We start from the raw sequence: 19,047 nt of genomic DNA, 5'->3' as shown, positions 1-19,047 counted from the left end.
CATTTAATATTGAAAATGAAATGAAAATGGGGCTGTGACGGATAATGTTGTTTTTGAGGGTCACGTCACAATTTGTAAAGCTTTTCATTCACATTGAATTAAATGTGATAGCTATTATTAGTATGGCCTCAAATGCCATAAAGGCAAATTATGATATATCAAACTAATTTAAGAACAAAGTATTTTGCTCTAAACAAAGTATTTTGTGAATAAATATGTGTGGATCAAAATGTTAACACATTAGGTATTGTTGAAGTGTCAAGTAGTGTGCAAACAACTACTGGTATTTTTATTCCAAGTGTGTATCTTGCTCTCAACAGGACTATGATTCAGAGACACAACCCAAACACCACACTCATGCCCTGTCCAATGAAAATCATTCACAGTATGTGTAATGTGTGTAAAATGTGTCTGTGTGATGGGTGTGGGATACAGTCTGGTTCATTTAGTTACGGTAGAATGTTCCCTGAAAGTAATTTTCTACCACACACACACACACACACACACACACACACACACACACACACACACACACACACACACACACACACACACACACACACACACACACACACACACACACACACACACACACACACACACACACACACACACACACACACACACACACACACACACGCACAGTACATGTCTATCTTTTATTACACCATCTATGCATAGTATACTCAGTGTATATATAATAATTAATATATATATATATATATATATATAATACATTATTATATATTAATTCATGAGTGAATATTAATTGTAATATTTTATAAACGCACGTATATAATTGTGTATATATGTGTGTGTATAATTGTACGTATAATAATATCTAAAATAAAAACAAATTTAGTTTACAAATTATTATTAATTTATAAATGTATTATAATTATACTAGCCTGGTTAAAAGCCAGACCATTCTCAGTAGTAACTGAGTTATGGTCTGGCAAAGCTTCATTAATAACTCATTTCCAAAGGGGCGTCACCAACGGACGTCGCTCAAATGCCTCTGGGCGCAATTGGATAGACCTAAAACCAATCAGAGCGATCGTCATCGTGTAAAGCCATATGCTGCGTCCCTAAGTTACACTACGCCATAAAAGTATGTACTCTTTTTGTGAAGAAAAGAGTATTTACTTTTGAATGTGTAGCAAAAAAGTAGGCAAGCTTTGGGAATTGGGACATACTACTTCGTCATCTTTATCGGACGGATCTGTCGCGTGCATCCTGTCACTTAAACTGGCCTGTCAATCATCTTGTCACAGTTAAAATCCTCTATTAAATCTCATTTAATTTCCTACCGTTTCGGAGAGAAATGTAGTAGCACGTTCATCTGCCAGGGGGTCTTTCATGGAGACTGTCCTCATGTGTTTGCAATTTGAATATAATAATGCATTTAAAAGTTGGTGTGCGCGCTCAAATGCCTCTGGGCGCAATTGGATAGACCTAAAACCAATCAGAGCGATCGTCATCGTGTAAAGCCCGCCTCAACGTTTCTGATTGGTGCCTTGATTTGGACGGATTAGAAATCGGCTGGAATGGGCTCTTTGCCAGACTACTTGCAGAGCAAATCTAAATTTGCCGGAAGTTTGTCTGGGTTTTCCCAGGCTATAATTATACGTATAATATAATTAAATATCAATATACATTATTAATTTATATTATTAGAATATACATTTAGACCTGAGTTAACTGATCAAAGTTTTATCCATGTCCTTTTAAACATATTTCTATTTTCAATGTTCACCTCTCTGTTATCCCTCTCTCATGTTTACTCACTCCATCAGCCGCGTCAAGGGGAAAGATTGCGTCAGTACTAACGGATGAAGTCAATATTCTCCAAAGAGAGGTCAAGAGCGAGGGATGAAGAAATAACGGCGTAATAAAACATCGTCTCAGTCAAGTGATTCCACAGCTTGTCTTTATATTGGTGTTGTCTTTCATAGTCCATCTCATTCACCTTGAGAAAAGTGAGAAAGGAGCTCAAACTCACATATCACATGTCTGCTTTTCTTCTGTTCTCTGTCACGGTCATTATTCTTTTCTCTGAGGAATCTGTATTCCGGTAATGGGACAGTAATTGTCAGAATGGCTTGTTTAATATGGGGTATCACTGTTACTTTTGAGGCATGATGGACTATGAAAGACTAAGTATAGCACTGTTCTGGTTTCAGTCCCCCCACCGCTAAAATCCTACCTAAAAGAAACAGGGAAAGCTGATCTCACAGCCTTGCAATACGCACGAATTCCTCTCATCCCTTCGAGCCCCTTGGACTTGTGGGTGGAGTGAGGGCAGACATAGTGATGTTGTGATTAATCGCTGCCACAAAAATGTTGATTATTTTCAGTCACGCTGGATTTTTCCAGTGCGGGTGAACGGCGGGCGGCTTGGCTGCCATGTTTACCTGAGGCTTTTGATTCAGTCGTCTCTGAAACACCCATGGGAGGATTGTTGAATATTAACTGTGAAACAAGGTTTCATGGACTTACTTTAAAATATTGTGATCAAATATAATCAAACGGTAGCCTAATTCTAGTGACTTGCAGTTATTTTTTGACATTGGCATCAAAGAGATTTGCAGAGATGATCAGGCAATTTCAGAATGTAGTTATTTGCTAAATACTGCCATTAGCTGGTCTTGGACCAACCAAGATGTCAGTGTAATTGAATGATAGGTGTGCAGGGCAGGTCAGGTTGAGGCTTGAGTCAGCACTCGCTAGTTCAGAGGTGATTTGCCTTTGGCCACAACAGAAAAAGCAACAGAATTAGGTCAGAATGTTCGTTAGTCCCTTTGAAACACCTTGCAGTGGTTTATTCCCACTGGTAGGTAAATACATAGCCACGTACAAACATCCTCCTAACCCGCTGTTCTGAATGCCAAGGTTTCTCTCAGGGATGAAAACAAGCTGTGGAAATGTACAGGTCCATAACCTAATCACACAGACATACATTATTAATATTATTATGTATTTGTGTCTCTTTGGTCAGAGAACTTGTGGTTGTGTAGGATGTACAATGTGTCCATTTTAAAGGACTAGTACACTACAGTTGGGTCTTCCCCTTGAAGTGAGTGGGGAATTCCAAATATCACTGCAGAAGTTACTAATAACACCTCTCTTAAATGACAGTCTGAGCCGTTATTATACGTGGGTTATGTATAGCAATTATGCACATGAAATTAAAGTCTATGTTATGTTGTGGTTCAGAGGAAGGGGTTAAAACCTCCATCCAGCGCTTTTTTCACATGCTCTGTTTATTTCTAGAGTTGTGACGTAATGAACCCACTCCTCCGCGCATACGTCACCTCGTCTAAGCGCGGTGATTGGCTGGTTGTTGTTGCTGTTGTTGCTGGTGGTGGAGGGGGCATTACATAAGCACTGCTCGCTTTCATTTCTGTCTACTCTTCTGGAGGACCGTGACCGAGGAGGGTGGTGCCCACCTCTATGTGTTTATTCGGACAAAACAACCTCAGTCGAAGCACTGTACCGTCCTGGAACACGTAGCCCTCTCCGAGTTTTTCCTTCATCGACAAATAAATGCTCAGCATAGGCATCAGAGAACTAAAACACTCGAAAAACAAGGATCATTTTGCAAACGGAAACAAAAGCGCATTGGCCATACAGCGCACGGAGCCTCTCAATGCATACCCTCTGTGCCCGAGGAACGATGAAGCCAGAAATAAACGCCGCCGTCGGGTTTCTGTCGAGATTCCTGCGGATTAAAGGACATGTGAACGACAGACAGCTCCAGACATTCAACCAGACCCTACAGGACATCCTGGCAGGTAAGTATCTTTCTCTACACACGGATATGAACTTCATTATATCCACGCTCTATACATGCGTCGTTTGTTTGTGAAAAATGTGGAAAACATCGATCTCTTTGTTTATCAGTTAATTTATGTGCTTTGGCCACATAAGCGGAAGCGCGCGGACGCTTTGCGCACAGGCGAAACCCTCGACACAAACAGACCCAAAGAAAGAAAGACATAAAAGGACAAAAGATAGACATGTTTATAAACGTGTGTGTATAGAGAGAAAATCGTAATTAATAGCTCAGTTTATCGACGGACTATTTGTGTAGTTCATAAAATGGGTGCATTGGGTTCTTTAGACATCATATGGCAAGCCGATTTAACATTTATTCCGTTAAACTAATAGGCATGTTTTTGTTAAAATTACGTGGCCTATTTGTAATTACTAGAACAGTGAATTGTTTCTCACTAGTAAGTACTTAAATATTGGCTAGTATGCCTTTCATTTGTAACTATTTATTAGTAATCATTCCAGTAGTGAGTAATATCTATGTATTAACTCAGTATTATTTATGTATTACATACTAGTACCTTTCTGAATGCTACTAGTCACTAGCCTTAGCCACTAAAAAGTGATTATTCGGTTGTTATTGGTAACAAACTGTAGATTTGTGCCATTAAATTTGATGGAGAATCTTTGCTAGTTAACTTAATTAGCGAGATTGAGGAAAAAGTACTAATTAATATCGGATTACTGGGTAGTAATTAAAAAATATCTATAAAATTAGGTAGGCTACTAGTTATTTTTAAGGAATAAATGTTAAAATGGCTTGCCACATGTTGTTGGCAGTAAATTACGTAATGCACAGCAAGACTGGAGATATGAAATGTAGGGTTAATGTTTCATCTCTTTTGCACAGTGATAATAGTGTGTATAACACACACTGTGCCTGTGTTTCGTTATAATAAACATTCTAACAACAAGTTGAATAGCCAATTTCGTCTGTTTTGTGTTCAACTGGAAATGTTTGTAAATGGAAAGTTTTAACTATATTACAATTATTTACAATTTATGTTAGTTTTCCTAACAAATATTTGATCAAATAAAAGAAAATAGGTGTAAAGACAGAAGTAGAATAACAATTAATTATTATTGTTTAGTGTTAGCTATAAAAAAATAATATCTGTTCTTTTAACGTTGTTGTCCTTTCCCCATTTTGTTTTACCACCCATCTTTTTCGTGTTTTTTTTTTTTTTTTTTTTTTTACGGAACAGGATTTTGTTTAACCCTTCATTCCGACTCATAAGACAAAAACAATATAGAATAAAAATGTGGTTTGAAATTGAAACAGCAATCAAACATAAAATTTAACAACATGGCATTACTATAATCGTAATAGTTATTTTATAAAAAAAGTTATTTTAGGTTATACACAAATACACGTGTTTGCAGTCAGATGTGGAATTAAATGTTTAAAGTAAGCTGTGTATTTATATAAATATTTTTTATTTAGTATTATAACATTCTTTATATAACATTCTTTATTATAACATCACTCGATTTGGGAAAAGGCAGTCACTAAATACTCTTTAGGTAAACAACTGATGTTTTGGCCCCAGTCAGACAAAATGGCCGTCGATGGAGGAAGCGAGGCTAGTGTAGGGGGTTTGGGGGCTAGTTGCACATCACATATTACTGTTGCAGATGACTTCATAATGTTTAGATTTTCTCTTTCCTTCCCTTCTCGGCTGTCTCAACCCAGCATATTTCCACACAATGGAACAAAGACTCCTCATAATCCCCATAGGGTAGAAAAAGTGGGTTAGTTTCTTCTCCACACAGTTAAAATGTGTGTGTATAAGAAAGGATTGCCAGATAAAAAAAAAAAAACAGGTGTTGTGTAAGATGTATCTGAAAATCTGTCTCTGCTTCCTGTTCGCTAATCACATCACTAAATACACGTTCGTCACGGCTTTGTCCTAATTCCCAACCTTACAGCAAGCCTTGTTTCACAAACAAAACTCCCTAATACAGCCACCACACGGTCCAAAGGTTATCTTGATGTTGACGAGCAACGTTTTCACTTCGTTAAACATTTTGTACGTGTAGTACGAGCATTGTTGCGGTTTGGGTTCCATCCAGAGTTGTGGGTGGGTTGATTTGCATTGATCATTGTGTACAGGGCTTTTAGGAGAATGGGAAGGCACGTCACAGACGGTACACAGGCGTCATTATCTAACCCAAGTCTACAGGTGGCCTGCGGGGGCCTGGCTTATTTAAGAGCCGCACAAAGAGGCTTTGAGACCCATCCCTCCGTCTTCTGTTCTCCACCTGTCACCCAATACACCGAGCCAGAAGGGAAAGAAAATGCGATTGCGAAAAGTCTTTTTCTTTTTTGAAAAACAAGTCCTTTGTGCAGGTTGTGACTGAACATTAGAAGTCATGATTTTATGTTTAGCCTCACTTCTGAACATACTCGCACGTATTATGAATTAGCTCAAAAGAAATGGACAGAAACGTCATCTACTAGCAAAAAGCAAAGCTGATCCATTTGAAACCGTGATGTGTGATGAAATCAGGTTGTTTAAATGGGACACTTTGTCTTTAAGAGGAGGGTCCCTCCTCCTCCTCCTGCTGCTCTGCCAGGACTTCAGCCTTTTGCTCTCCTTGTGTTTGAAGACTTTGTGACTTACAGGCCAAAAGGGGATTGAGCAATCAAATGGCCCTCTCTCTCTCCGTCACGTAGGCTTTTGACACAGATGGTTAATGGTTGTTTTTCTGTGTTCTACCAACAATCATTTCACACTGTGAAAAACATCCTTTCTAGAGTCGTTTTGCTGCTACATTCGCTGCCTAATAAGGCCAAATTATCATATTGCAGAATGCGTGTTTTTTAATACAGCGTTTGTTCGATTTATTATGGGTAGGGAGAGTATTCTTCCAGAATAACCAAGTTGATTTTCTTTTTGTTTCTAAATATAAGCGTTTGTAAGTCCTTTTCCATATAATATTTGTTTTGTTGTTGTTGCTAGAATAACACGTGCATTAAAAAAAAGTTTATGAAGGACTCTGAAACTTAATTTTTTATCATTGAAAATGTTGAAATTGAAAGATTTCAAACTATAAAAGAAAATTCTGGAACTTAGTAAAGTGTACAAAACAAAAAACTAACCGTTAACCATTGTCTTAATGTCTAGTAGTAAGCTTAGGGATGCACAATATATTGGGACTATATAGGTTTTCAGGCCAATATTAGTAATATTACCTGAATATTATTGGCTGATAATGGATATTTAAAAATGCATGTTCATTTCCACCTAAAATTATATGCAGCACTCGCTTAAAATTAATAGTGTTCTTTAATAACACCTGTCTAACACAACTTTACTTTTTAATTGAAAATCTCAAAAATAAATATCTTTCATGTACATTTATAATTTAGCCTACATTTATTACACAAAAACAATTGGTTTGAGGTTTGATATGCTACCCCAAATTAATTGAATGAATAATGTGTGAATATTATTAAGAAGAATATTCTTCAATAATACTCATAATTTAATAAGCACAATTTATAGCAAACCTTAAAATAAATATTATTTATTTTACAATATCATAATTAATATTTATAACTTACGACTACTTAATTTAATAGATTGACTAACTTAATAATGCCCATGACTTATCGGCTATAGTTTTAATGTCTGTACAGTTTACAGTTGAATAAATAATTAGCAAGTTCCACAGAACAAATCTTACACAACATTTCAGTGAATTCATTTTTTGTTCATTGCTTTGTTTACCATTGCTTTTTATTTATTAGTTTATAGATAGACGATTACATAACCACCCCCTCTGTCTCTCTCCTACAGAGCAATACAAACACCACTGGTTCCCAGATCGTCCCAACAAGGGTTCTGGTTATCGCTGCATACGTATCAACCACAAGATGGACCCTCTGGTGGGACAGGCCGGTCAGCGCATTGGCCTGACCATCCAGCAACTCTACCTGCTGCTTCCTAGTGAGCTCACATTGTGGGTCGACCCATTTGAGGTGTCCTACCGCATCGGAGAGGACGGCTCAATCTGCGTGCTCTACGAGTCCCTCCCAATTACCAACGGAAACCCCAGCGCTACCACTGGAAACGGCCACCCCTCCTCCTCTGTCGCCCAGGTATCCCCCATGGTGGACAGTCGCATCAGCTGCAAGGAGGAACTAATGGTTTTGGGTCGCACCAGCCCCGCTAAACCCTACATGATGACTGTGTCCAGCTAAACGGTTCACAGAAATCATTTTTAAGAAATAAAAAAAGAGAGAAAGGAGAAGAAGAAAAAAAAAAACAGGATGTGTCCTATCGTCCAGGTGATGGAAACCTCGTAGGTTTAATTTTCACTCGTTTGGTTGTCTGTTCTGTTATTGTGTTGGATCTACCAGAGGCTCGACCCTGGGGCAGCTAATGAAGACCTGAAACATCGCCCGGCCCCCCAGCTCACAGAGGGGGCTTTTTCTGCTATCGTCTGTCGATGTTGACTTTGCACTTTCGCTTTCACGGTTTATGTTATCGCATAAACACAAACTCCCTCTAAAAATGTTTAGGAATTGCACTCAGAATCCAATTTCATCATCTCTCCGTTTGCCGTCGAGCTGAAGCCCAGACCTTCGGGAAGCCGTGCCAGACCTGAGTAGCCGCTACGAGCCTTTTTTTTATTTTTATTTTTTTAAACCTCACTTTTTTGGACCACAAAGCGGTACTTTTGTCTCTTTTCTCAGTGTCTGGCACACAACCGGAGCTCCTTTTGGGCTTCAGGTCGACGTGAACCCGTTTCAAACCGCCTCCATCCATCCTGTACACTGCCGCGATGGAATACCTGTGTCATACTGTTTCCCACTCTGGCCGTCAATGGCACTGTGATGCAAAGGTTCTCATGCTTGTAGCTTTTTCTAGGGGCTCCCTCCTGGATGAATGTAATTTCTAACAAAAAAGAGAAAAAAAAACTCAAGAAAAATCCAACAATGACAAAACATTTGATTTATTTAAGCCCCTTGTCATACCAAAATGAAAGATGTAGCAAAGTTTTTTGTTTTTTTTTAAACCTTGGGGCAGATGTGGTCTTTACTTTCTGCCTGGTTTAGAAAGGACGTTGAATGCACTTTGACATTTTAGACTGTGTGGGATGACGTTTCGATTTGACCCAGCTGCATTCCATCGCGCACCTCGTCATTCAGTTGTCGTAAATCGCTTTCTCTGCTTGCGCTCTGCACAGGGCGACGTGGTTGCAATATTTTCAAAGCTGAGGGAGACATTTCAATCCCAGGTTGTTCTCTCTAGCCAATTTTATCCTTTCGATTGACTGATTCAGGCTGTTCGAGATTAGTTGTCAATCACTAGGACTTCATTTACGGCCAGTACGTGGCCATCAAGAAAGGGCGTCGAAAAACGGACCAATGTTCCCATCTCCTCGCAGAATCACAGGGCCAGTGGTGCTCGGTTGTTACGGAGGGTGTCCCGACACACTTTCCAAACAGGCGTCACCGGTCTCAGTCTTAACTAGGAGTGCGCGGTCAAAACATATCACCTCCCTCTGTCGGCTGGGCGAAGGAGGGGGTAGGACCCTCACATCAGGGCAGCTACAATCCTCTCCGGCCCCCTTCTCGCAGCCTGGTGGAGAGTTTTTATGCCAGCACACACACACATACACACACCAAGCGCACTCCAAACCCCACTGAGCCTTACGTACAGGGCCGAGTCGGGACGGGAAGAGATGCTAATACGGGATGCTCCTGGTCTCTGGCTGATTCTGTTTACATTGGTGTAAGTTGGTGGAAATAAGCGGGTTGCAGGCTTTGCGTGCGTTTATGTGTGCGACAAACTGCTCTTGCCTTAGCCGTTAAACTGCCGAGACAGGGTGCTGATGATCAGTCCTATGTGTGCTAATACTTTTGACCCTCGAGGACCATGGGTAACGCCGGGTTGTCGATGCACTGCCGTCCCTTTCTGTCTCGTTTTGGTCCAGACATTATTTTAGACGGGTGGAAAGTCTGTTTTTAAATCAAATTGACATTTTAAGCATGGGTCGAACCCTAATATTCGGACGCAATTCGCCATCCCACTCCTCTGAATGCTTTGAAATCTGACACGCGGCCCCCTTCGCCTGATGGTTTTTACCGTTGAAGCTTTTTAACCACGTTCTGGTGATCTCAACCAAATTGGAACAGACAATTTAAGTGTTTTTTAGATCTGCAGCTTTTAAACTACTACAAGCTACTTTCCCCCTCCCCCACCTCCACTGAAACAACATCAGCAAACTGTTTCTATTCTCCGTTTCAGTTCGGTAAATGTTTGCACACAAGTTTTAAGTATCGTTGTGAGTCTGAACTCTAGTATACTCGGAGGCAAGAGCACATGAAATGCACTAATAGGTTAAACATTGAAGTTATGTGACTTTGAGACCGAAGCGTCTCGATTGGAATGTATTGCCAAGCTCAGGCCACAGACATTCATTGAAACCCTTATGGATGTTAAGATGTGAAAAACAGAAGGGAATGATTCGGTTGGGAATTTTGTTGGTCATTTTCAGAAGTGATTTGCGTTATTGCCACTTTCGCATCTGAGGTGGTTCCATATTTGTAGAATGTATTGTTATTGTACAACATATGGTAGACTAAGTACATAACCATACATATGGGAAGTGCCAATAATTGATATTTTGCTGTGTGTAGACGTGTTCCTTTTTGTATTTCATATTTTAACATGAATTCCTCTTTCATAAGCGAAGCCATTTGTGTTAGGAGTGTTGGAGAGGACCAAAGTTGTTTTGGTAATATATAAATCAGTTTCCATGCTCTGTGCTGATAGACTTTCCGTGTTTGTTTTTTTCCCCTCTTTTCTTTTCTTTCTTTTTTTTTTTAAATTAAAACAAAAAAGAAAAAATTCTGAGCAACCCAAGATAAAGCTGTCTGTATCTTGTGATTTTTTTTCCCGTCTGTACATCTCTTGTGTTCATTATTTTCCTCATTCTTGGGTATGTTGTGATGAACTGCTGTAAATTTGTACAGTTCATGTAAATTGATTGTGCGGAAGTTGTACAGATTTCTATATTTTGGAAGAAAAGTTTTTTTCTCTGTAATAAAAGATTTCCTATCTTGGCAATGTTTTCCCGTGGATGTGGTCTTATTATTTATCAAAGCACTCTAACATATGCTTTCATGTTTCATTAGGTAATTCTTTGTCGTCTTGGACGAAATTTAGTATAACGGCATGGGATGGGACGGTTTTGTATCACAGACCAGAGTATGCTGATATACGCCAGTTCGGCCATTTTAGACAAATATGCCAGACGTTATTAGTAACCAGGACCTGCTTTGAGTTTTTCCTCTGTTAGGACAAAGAAAGGAAGTCTGTATGGATGTCATAGAGAGCATGAGTCTAGTGTAGCTGCATTTAGAAAATAATAGACTCAACCAACATTAACCAGCTTAAAGTTAATTATAAATGAGCATTGTTCATTTAGCCATTCTTATGTGCCATAACTATAAATGCTATAAACTATAAACATATTTTTTTCAATTATGCCTGAAGTTTATTTACTTAATTTTAACGGAATGGGTTTCCTCACTTTTGTTAAGTTAAGTCATCTGATCACTTTTTACAGTGTAACGAAAGATATCATCGGAATCTTTTGCGTTTTTTTCATTTATTGTGGCAGACAACAATGCAGCACTTGCATAAATAGAAAGTTATAGTCTGTTGATGTGGATGATAATATTGTTATAGTTATCTTTATCACTCTTGGTGTGAACAGGCCTTTGACCCTAAGGTTCAAGCTTCAGTAGCAGTTACTACAACATCACCAAAACATCCATAAGGAAATACTAGCAATATGGTAAGCAAGCTAATAGCACTATTAGCTATATCGCTATTAGCTTCCTTACTATTGCCAGTTTTTCATTATAGTACAGAGGACATTTTATCTTTTTTTTTTTTTTTTTTACTCAGTTGGGTCTTAAAAATGTGCAGTAGGATTTATGTTTTGGATTTTCCCCTGGCTACTGCATTTTGACATCACTAGCTTAGGATAGTTGTTTGCACAATGTGTCCTTGTAGTGCTAATCAGCTAATTAGTCATTTTTCCTGTGATTCTGTAGTCATTTATGGATCAAAAACCTAGATGTAGAAAAGAGGGACAATGAGAAAAGATTCAAAACACTTCCGGGGGTGTTGCGCTAGCTGTGCAGCTAACATACATAAAAAAGGAATGCTAATGCATAGCTTTCTCTTATATGATTCTTTGTTTCACTGAGTAATATTCTTCTCACATTAAGCTTAAACTAACATCAAGTATGTTTGTCTATATCAATACAATTTTTCTGTTTGACATGTTTGCTGACATGCAGGTTTTCAAAGATAATGTTCTCTAGCAAGAGCATATCAAATAAGTCACTTACACACAAGGCATTGTGGGTGCTGTCAAAAAAAATAAAAGTGGCTCACTCTCCAAGATTCTATTTTCTGCCTGGTAGCGGTCTGACATGGAGAGTATTTTGATTCAATGGACAAAAGACAGAGAATGGAAAGCGAGATGGGGGTGGGGAGAAGACGAGTATAACAAAAAAGAAAAAGAAAGGACCTGAATAGCTGTTCGTGTGTCCTTTAGATGTTTGAACACTTGGAAAGCAGCGAGAGCGTTTGAAGCGGGACATCAATTCTGTAGGTGTGCATGTCATGTGACTCAAAACAGGTCCAATACATCTATTTACCTGCAGGCCTTGCCAGTTCAGAGTCGCCATGCTTGTTTCCTACTCTGCTAAAAATCGTTCTAACCAAGACGCTTGAGCATACGGTTTTCCAGGGAAGTATGCATGCATGCATGCGGTATACAACATCACAAACACACAGAATCTGGCACACGGAGCTTGAGATTGTGTGTAGATGTAAGACCGCACAGTAACAACATATCTGTGGATTTGCTGTAAGTGTGTGTTCCTTCACACTGTGTGGCCTCGGTTTGTTCCTCTTTCTTCTCACTTCTGCCTTTCGGCGCTCAACCACCCTCTCGTTCTTCATCTGCAGCACTGGACCACAACAAAGAGGACCTGAGTGAAAGCAGCTGGAAGGAAACTTGCAGTCTGTCTTTCACTCTGGGAGAGACTCACCTGGTTGCTTTCTCTCTCTCTCTCTCTCTGTGTCTTTCTTCTTTTATTCAGAATCTTTCTACTGTCAGGTGCTACTTTCCTTTCATCCCAAAGAACAGACGGAATATTTTCTGTAGAACTGACACGATGAGCATATTCTTTTTATTAATTATACATAATATTATGATTTGATCTGATAATATGATTTCTGCGTTCTGCACCAGCATACCTTTGGCTTTCAAAAGCAGTTTTTCTGCCATGTATGTTTTTATATTTTTATGTGCGCAGTAGTTTATAAAGTGAGGGTCAGGAAAATGCCTGTTATCTGTTGTTTTTACACTTATCTTATCATTAGTGTTGAAGTCGTTACTCTTGCTGAAGACTAGGGAGCTGATAGCAAGGGTCACCAGTGGAGATGTCTCTTCTTTCCTGCTGATATATTTCAGTTTGTCTATAATTTGTGTTATGGTGTTTAAAAGTCTGAGTCTACATTGAAAATCTAGGATTCACAATTTAATTTAAACCTGAAACAGTTTTAGGATCGGAAAGAAGATTGTAGAGTTCATGCAGCTCAAATGCCGTTGCCATTAAAAGCAAAAGAGAGACAAATCAATTACTAAGACTTTAGTATTGAGACATTGATCTCTTTTGCCGTGGTTGTCATTTAGGGAACTTCCAGATTTATATGTCACCTCTTTTTCTCTCTCTGTTTCTTTTATGGAATGTATGTTCCTGCTTTTACAGCGAGAGGAATGCTTAGAATAGCTGGGTACTTTTTTTTACAGGCCTCTCGCTCTCTGTTTCTCTGTCTCTCAGAAAGGTCTCTGGCCTGTGGTGTATGTGGTTAACTGCTGACTCAGTGAAGGGAAAAGATAACCAGTAACTAATACATCACAGCAACAGCAGCCACATATGAAAACACCTCTCTCACAAATCATATAAGCAAATCTCATGGAAACATGTCCAAGTCTTATTTTTTTGTGGTATGATCTTACTCATTTCCCTCCAGATTCTCATTACTGTGATGCATCTGCAATACGATTATTTTCTGATTATTGAAAATCGTTTTATATTTTCAGGATAAAGATAAAGATACTTTTTTTTGCTTTGCGGTAATTACATTTTTTTTTTTTTTTTTGCATTACGGTAATGACAATTGCGGGGGACAATATGCTCAATTTTCATAGAATTCATATAATAATGTAAAAATACGAACACTCTTAATGGCCCTAAAAATAGGCTTAATCTTTAAGCAAAATATAATTGATTTATTTCCTATGAGTTTTTGGCTGAAATATATTCATGACAGGTTTCTTGTGACTCATATGTTGTTGAAAATCTGCTGTTATTTTGTCTCCGGCTCAAAAATGGCATCGTGATCTTGTTTAAGATCTGAGTTTAAAAGATGTATTGTGCGGATTTGCTGTACTTTGGCCTGGTGTGGAACGGGGAGGTTTAGGAAGGCCAAACCCTTGGTAAACATCCCTTGACTGTTCGGGCTAAGCAGCCAAGCCTGTTTTTTTTAACCACAATTTGTTCATCAAACTGTTTTGATGTACTCTGGAACTAATAAGAATCTTTATTAGTATGATAAGTGTTATGACATATCAGATGGGGGAAGGTGATAAAGAACGAGCACGGCCGTAAGCTTAGCACGTGGCAAATTTAAAGCCCTCCGATTGCAAACAACTGCACATGTTTGCGTTTTCTGAGAACTCGCGAACACGCTTCAGCTGTTTCCTGTTTTCTGTTGAACAGCACACCGCAGACCTGAGACAGCTGAGAGCGACAGAAAAAGAGAGAACGACCGCAATGGAAGATGTGCTTTATGCTGCAACCTTGCAGCATTGAGCGAAACCATCTTCAAGTGTTTAGGCTGAGCCTTATCACAACAAAACTGCATGCACACTTACACCTCCCTTTGCATTTTTAAAACAGATGTCCACTTTAAGCTAAGGAGCAAGACAAAATTGTCTAATGAGAGCTCAATTTGTATTGGGTTTTTTTTCTCAATAATTCCTTCCTGAAAGCCAGGAACAGCTTGTATATTTCGTTTTTATTCCTCTGTGGTTACATATCGAGCAAAAACAGTGTTGTTGTGTAAGTTAGCACATCATTCGATTCTCCTAAATGTCAAATTTCAGATTCAGACTGTTTTTTCCCTCCTCAGCCAAGCAGCCTTGACCCAGAAAAGCAGCTCGCTGTTATCAATGAGTAACATGGGGCATTTTTTTCATGCCTCTGAGACCGATTAGTTACTAATTTACTCAGACGGTTCAATTAATTCACCCTGCAAGCGCAACGCAGCCTCAGATAAACAACATTTGTGCAGAGCTGTAATGAATCCCAGTACAGCCATGCTGTTTGCCATCTCATCACCACCACATTTCTGACATTATTTGAATGAATTTACATGAACAAATTTGTAGGAAAGGTGCTAGATGCAGTGAAATAAAAGACCAAGTAGGCCGTCCGAGGTAAACCGTGAGAGCGTTGTCGCAAATGTGCATAAACCACATCTATTGCCGATCCTCTTTGGTTCATAACATCTATACACGCCTGGGCAGCTGTGAATGTAATAGCTGCCATAGCGACCTGGACTGATTGCTCTAATGTGCAGCGATTACTGCAGTGAAGAGCACATTACATGCGTGGGAGATTGGGATATTCAAGGCTTATAACATGCTACGAATCAGCAGGAATGACGTGAGCAGGTCAATATGGAAAAAACACATTTATGAGGTTTCATATCACTGGGGTCAAGAAGTCTGAGAGCACGTAAAAAATAAAAAATAAAAATATTTATTGTTCATTTAACAGTTTTATTGTTTTGCATAATTGAAATAATTTGATAAGCTTAACTGAATATTAAAGTATAACTGAATAATAAAATATATATTTTAACAAAATCACTTAATGCTTATTGATATTTGAAAAACTGTTGTCCACCAGATCGATGTCATGTTGTGCAACCGCCATGCAAAAAAAAACAAAAAAAAACATAAAACAGGAAATAATGTCATGCCTTCAGACCCTCATGACTGTGTGTCAAGTTCAGTTAGTCTCTTAAAATATCCCCAAAACATAAAGAGATTCATGAAAGGATAATATTTTAGTCATTTAAACTTGTCTTGAAAATGGTATAAAAGTTATATAAACATTAATACATATATATAAAAAAGTTTTTTTTTTTATTGTTTCAAACTAGATTTTATAATATTTGCTTTTTCTGTATTGTGGACACTTATTTGTCACTGAATTTTGTATTAAAAAAGCATTTTCATTAATGATCACAGACTTTCGGACCCCAATGTATGTCCAAGTGGCACAGCATAGTGTTTTAGTTTTGGTTCAAATCGAGTGTAAAAAGTGGGTGAAGACTGAAATGTGTGTGTTGGCATGGTGTATGTGTGTTTGCGCCAGTTTGTGATACGCCCTGGCCTGTTTGTTTTCAGTCAGGCTTCATTTCTATAGTAGTCTTGTATGTGCAGTCACATGTATACACGAGTTGGACACACTCCTTATGCAGTTCTTCATACCGTCTTGCTCTTCCTGGCCTAGTTTTCCTTTCCAGACGATGAGTGAAATCCCTTTTGCTACTGACAGACCCCTGTAAATCTCTCACACACACATTCCTTCTCCTCCTTCATGGCAAAGCTGTTGTTTTTCCACTCTCCTTCTGGCTAGTCCTGCAGTCCGTACTTGTTTTTATGATGGTTATATTCAGTTTTGCTCTCGTTTATGCCTGATATTCTAGATGAGTGGATCCTCTGGAGCATTCAGCGAGGTGTGTGAGTGAGTTGACTTGCCTTTTAGAGCACGTTTAATGGTTCACTTCTCCCAAGACTCCAAGATGTGGGAGGTTGTGTGAGAACTGTCTGGTTTTTCCACCATGAGTGATAAAAGTGGTTACCTGACTGCAAACAACAGATACACACACACAAATATACCGTATATTTAAATATAACGCTCATATTCTCACCAACAAATACTTAAACTGATTCATTATCAGTGTTTGTGTGATATAAATATCGGAAGATGTGTTGTAGCAGCTTGCATCTTGATTGACAGCTCTAATTTCAATACGCAAATGCTTTAAAATGTATTCATTTTATCAATGTGAATTGGCCACAGCTGACAGGAATTTTAATTAAAATGACAGGCAGGTGAAAGAAATTCTACACTATACGGAGAAATTTCATTAGTCCAAATAAACAATAAAATGTTTATTTTTCATTTTTTATAGAAAACGTCATTTTATTATTTGACAAACTCCACCAAATCAGTCATTTTGTGCAACCAGCATGCAAAAAAGAAAGAAATAAAATAGAAAATAAGGCTTATTAAGGTTGTTTCATGTTATAAAATGTCATGTGGTGCGACTCGCCAAAAACATCATATATATATATGAAGAGTTCAGAAGCAAAAGCCTCTAAGTGCCATCTGAAAGATCATTTTGAATGATCATTTCTATCAAGCTCGTATATTTAAGTTCAATAATTTCACTTAAATGGCAATGCAAATTACCTAATAATTGTCATTTAAGTGAAATTACTTAACTTATGCAAGCTTTATAAAAATGATCATTCTAGAAGAAAATTTCAGATGGCACAGAGGCTTTGCATCTGAACTCTTCATATATTACAGTGATTAATAATTCATGATATTTGTAAAAATATAGTTAAGAACTTTGTTGTAAATAGTGATTAAGATGTTTGCAGACACATGTAAGTGTAAAATGTTATTATAATGTCTTATTTTGAGCTAGTTACGGCATTAGGAACTAACAATGAACATTTATTATCTTCTCTTAATGGTAGCCTAATATATAAATAGTGCATTGTTAATTCAGGTTCGTTCATAAACATTAGTTTATTTATTCATTTAAATCTTGAAATGTTACATATGTATTAGGTTGTGTAGAAATTAACATTAACCAAGAATAATAAATGCTTTAAAAGTATTGTATTGTTATTTCATCTTAGCTATTGCATTAGCTAATGCTAGCAGGCTGAACCTTATTGTAAATATTACTGTGCTAAACGTGCTGTGGTGTCTTTTGCAGTTTGTGCCCGGGCCCTACGTGTCTGTCTCGCCCTCATCCTGTTTTTCATGCAGAAGTAAGGAATGTGCTCTCTCACACTTTTGAGATTGCACAAGAGGCATTGTGACATTCACTGCAGCAATCCCTGTGTGACTCACAATCAGGGGCTTCTGTTGCCATGGTGTTGCCACGGCTTTTCTGAAAGCTGAAAGAACCGTCGTAAACAGAGAAACCGAGCTGAAGTTTGTGTCGTGGTACCATAAGCTGAGGTTAAGCTTCCCAGTGACAGTTGGGTGTAACTAACTGAAAGTAGTGAGTAGCTACTAACTACAAAATACTCTTTTCTTTTTCTTTTTTTTTTCAGTAGTGTGATAGTAGATCAGATGTTTTGGGTCAGTAATATATATGTATATTTTATATAATATATATATACAGTATATATTAACCCTTAAATGCATGAATGTTTCACCAATCATTATTACATATTCTGGTCTTTAGCGACCCGGATCTATATCTAACACTTATGGATCTCTACATGTTGCGATAATATAAAACTCTCCTGATTTTAGAGTAACAATCATTGAAGAATAAAATAAATCATATTTTGTTACCTTTTGAAGCTTGGAAGGGTTCAGTTTGAGCAGATGTTTTATACCATCATCACTGTCCTCGTCAGAGCTCATTTCCCAGTACACTCAGCATCTGGCTCATATTCGCCATCTCAAACATATTCTCGAAACTATCATTTTCAATACCTTCAAAATCAACATTTTGATCGCTGACAGCTTCTTCACCAGATCCACCATCAAGTGACTGAGACACTTTGATTGCGTTAAGTACTTGCTCTGCAAAGAGCCATTTCAAGGTTTGCTGATGATTCTTCCTATTCTTTTGTTTTCTGCCTTTGTTTTTCACTTATTCATTCATGAAAGATTCAATTATTGTTGTGCAGAAAAAATATACTTAAACCGTTACACAACTGGGTTAGCTGGGTTGTATAGGGTTAGCGACCCTATACAATTATTACAAAAATGAATGGGAAAACAGGCATTCTTTTATATATTAAATATATATATATATATACAGTGCTATGCATACGTTTAGA

At 38.1% G+C, this 19,047-nt stretch overlaps 1 protein-coding gene across 1 annotated transcript; it reads left to right on the top strand.

Moving 5' to 3' along the window:
• The first annotated feature begins 3,273 nt into the window (after positions 1 to 3,273).
• Positions 3,274 to 10,920, top strand: btg1 (B-cell translocation gene 1, anti-proliferative). The gene is made up of 2 exons (XM_084406193.1): positions 3,274 to 3,794; positions 7,638 to 10,920. Exons 1-2 carry the CDS (start codon positions 3,650 to 3,652, stop codon positions 8,039 to 8,041), a joined length of 549 nt encoding a protein of 182 aa, XP_084262319.1. The 5' UTR covers positions 3,274 to 3,649; the 3' UTR covers positions 8,042 to 10,920.
• The last annotated feature ends 8,127 nt before the right edge of the window (positions 10,921 to 19,047 follow it).

The sequence above is a fragment of the Rutilus rutilus genome (genome assembly GCF_951802725.1).
Source record: "Rutilus rutilus genome assembly, chromosome: 4".
Classification (NCBI taxonomy): domain Eukaryota; kingdom Metazoa; phylum Chordata; class Actinopteri; order Cypriniformes; family Leuciscidae; genus Rutilus; species Rutilus rutilus.
The sequence above is the reverse complement of the archived record's forward strand: the minus strand, read 5'-3'. Positions and strand labels throughout refer to the sequence as shown.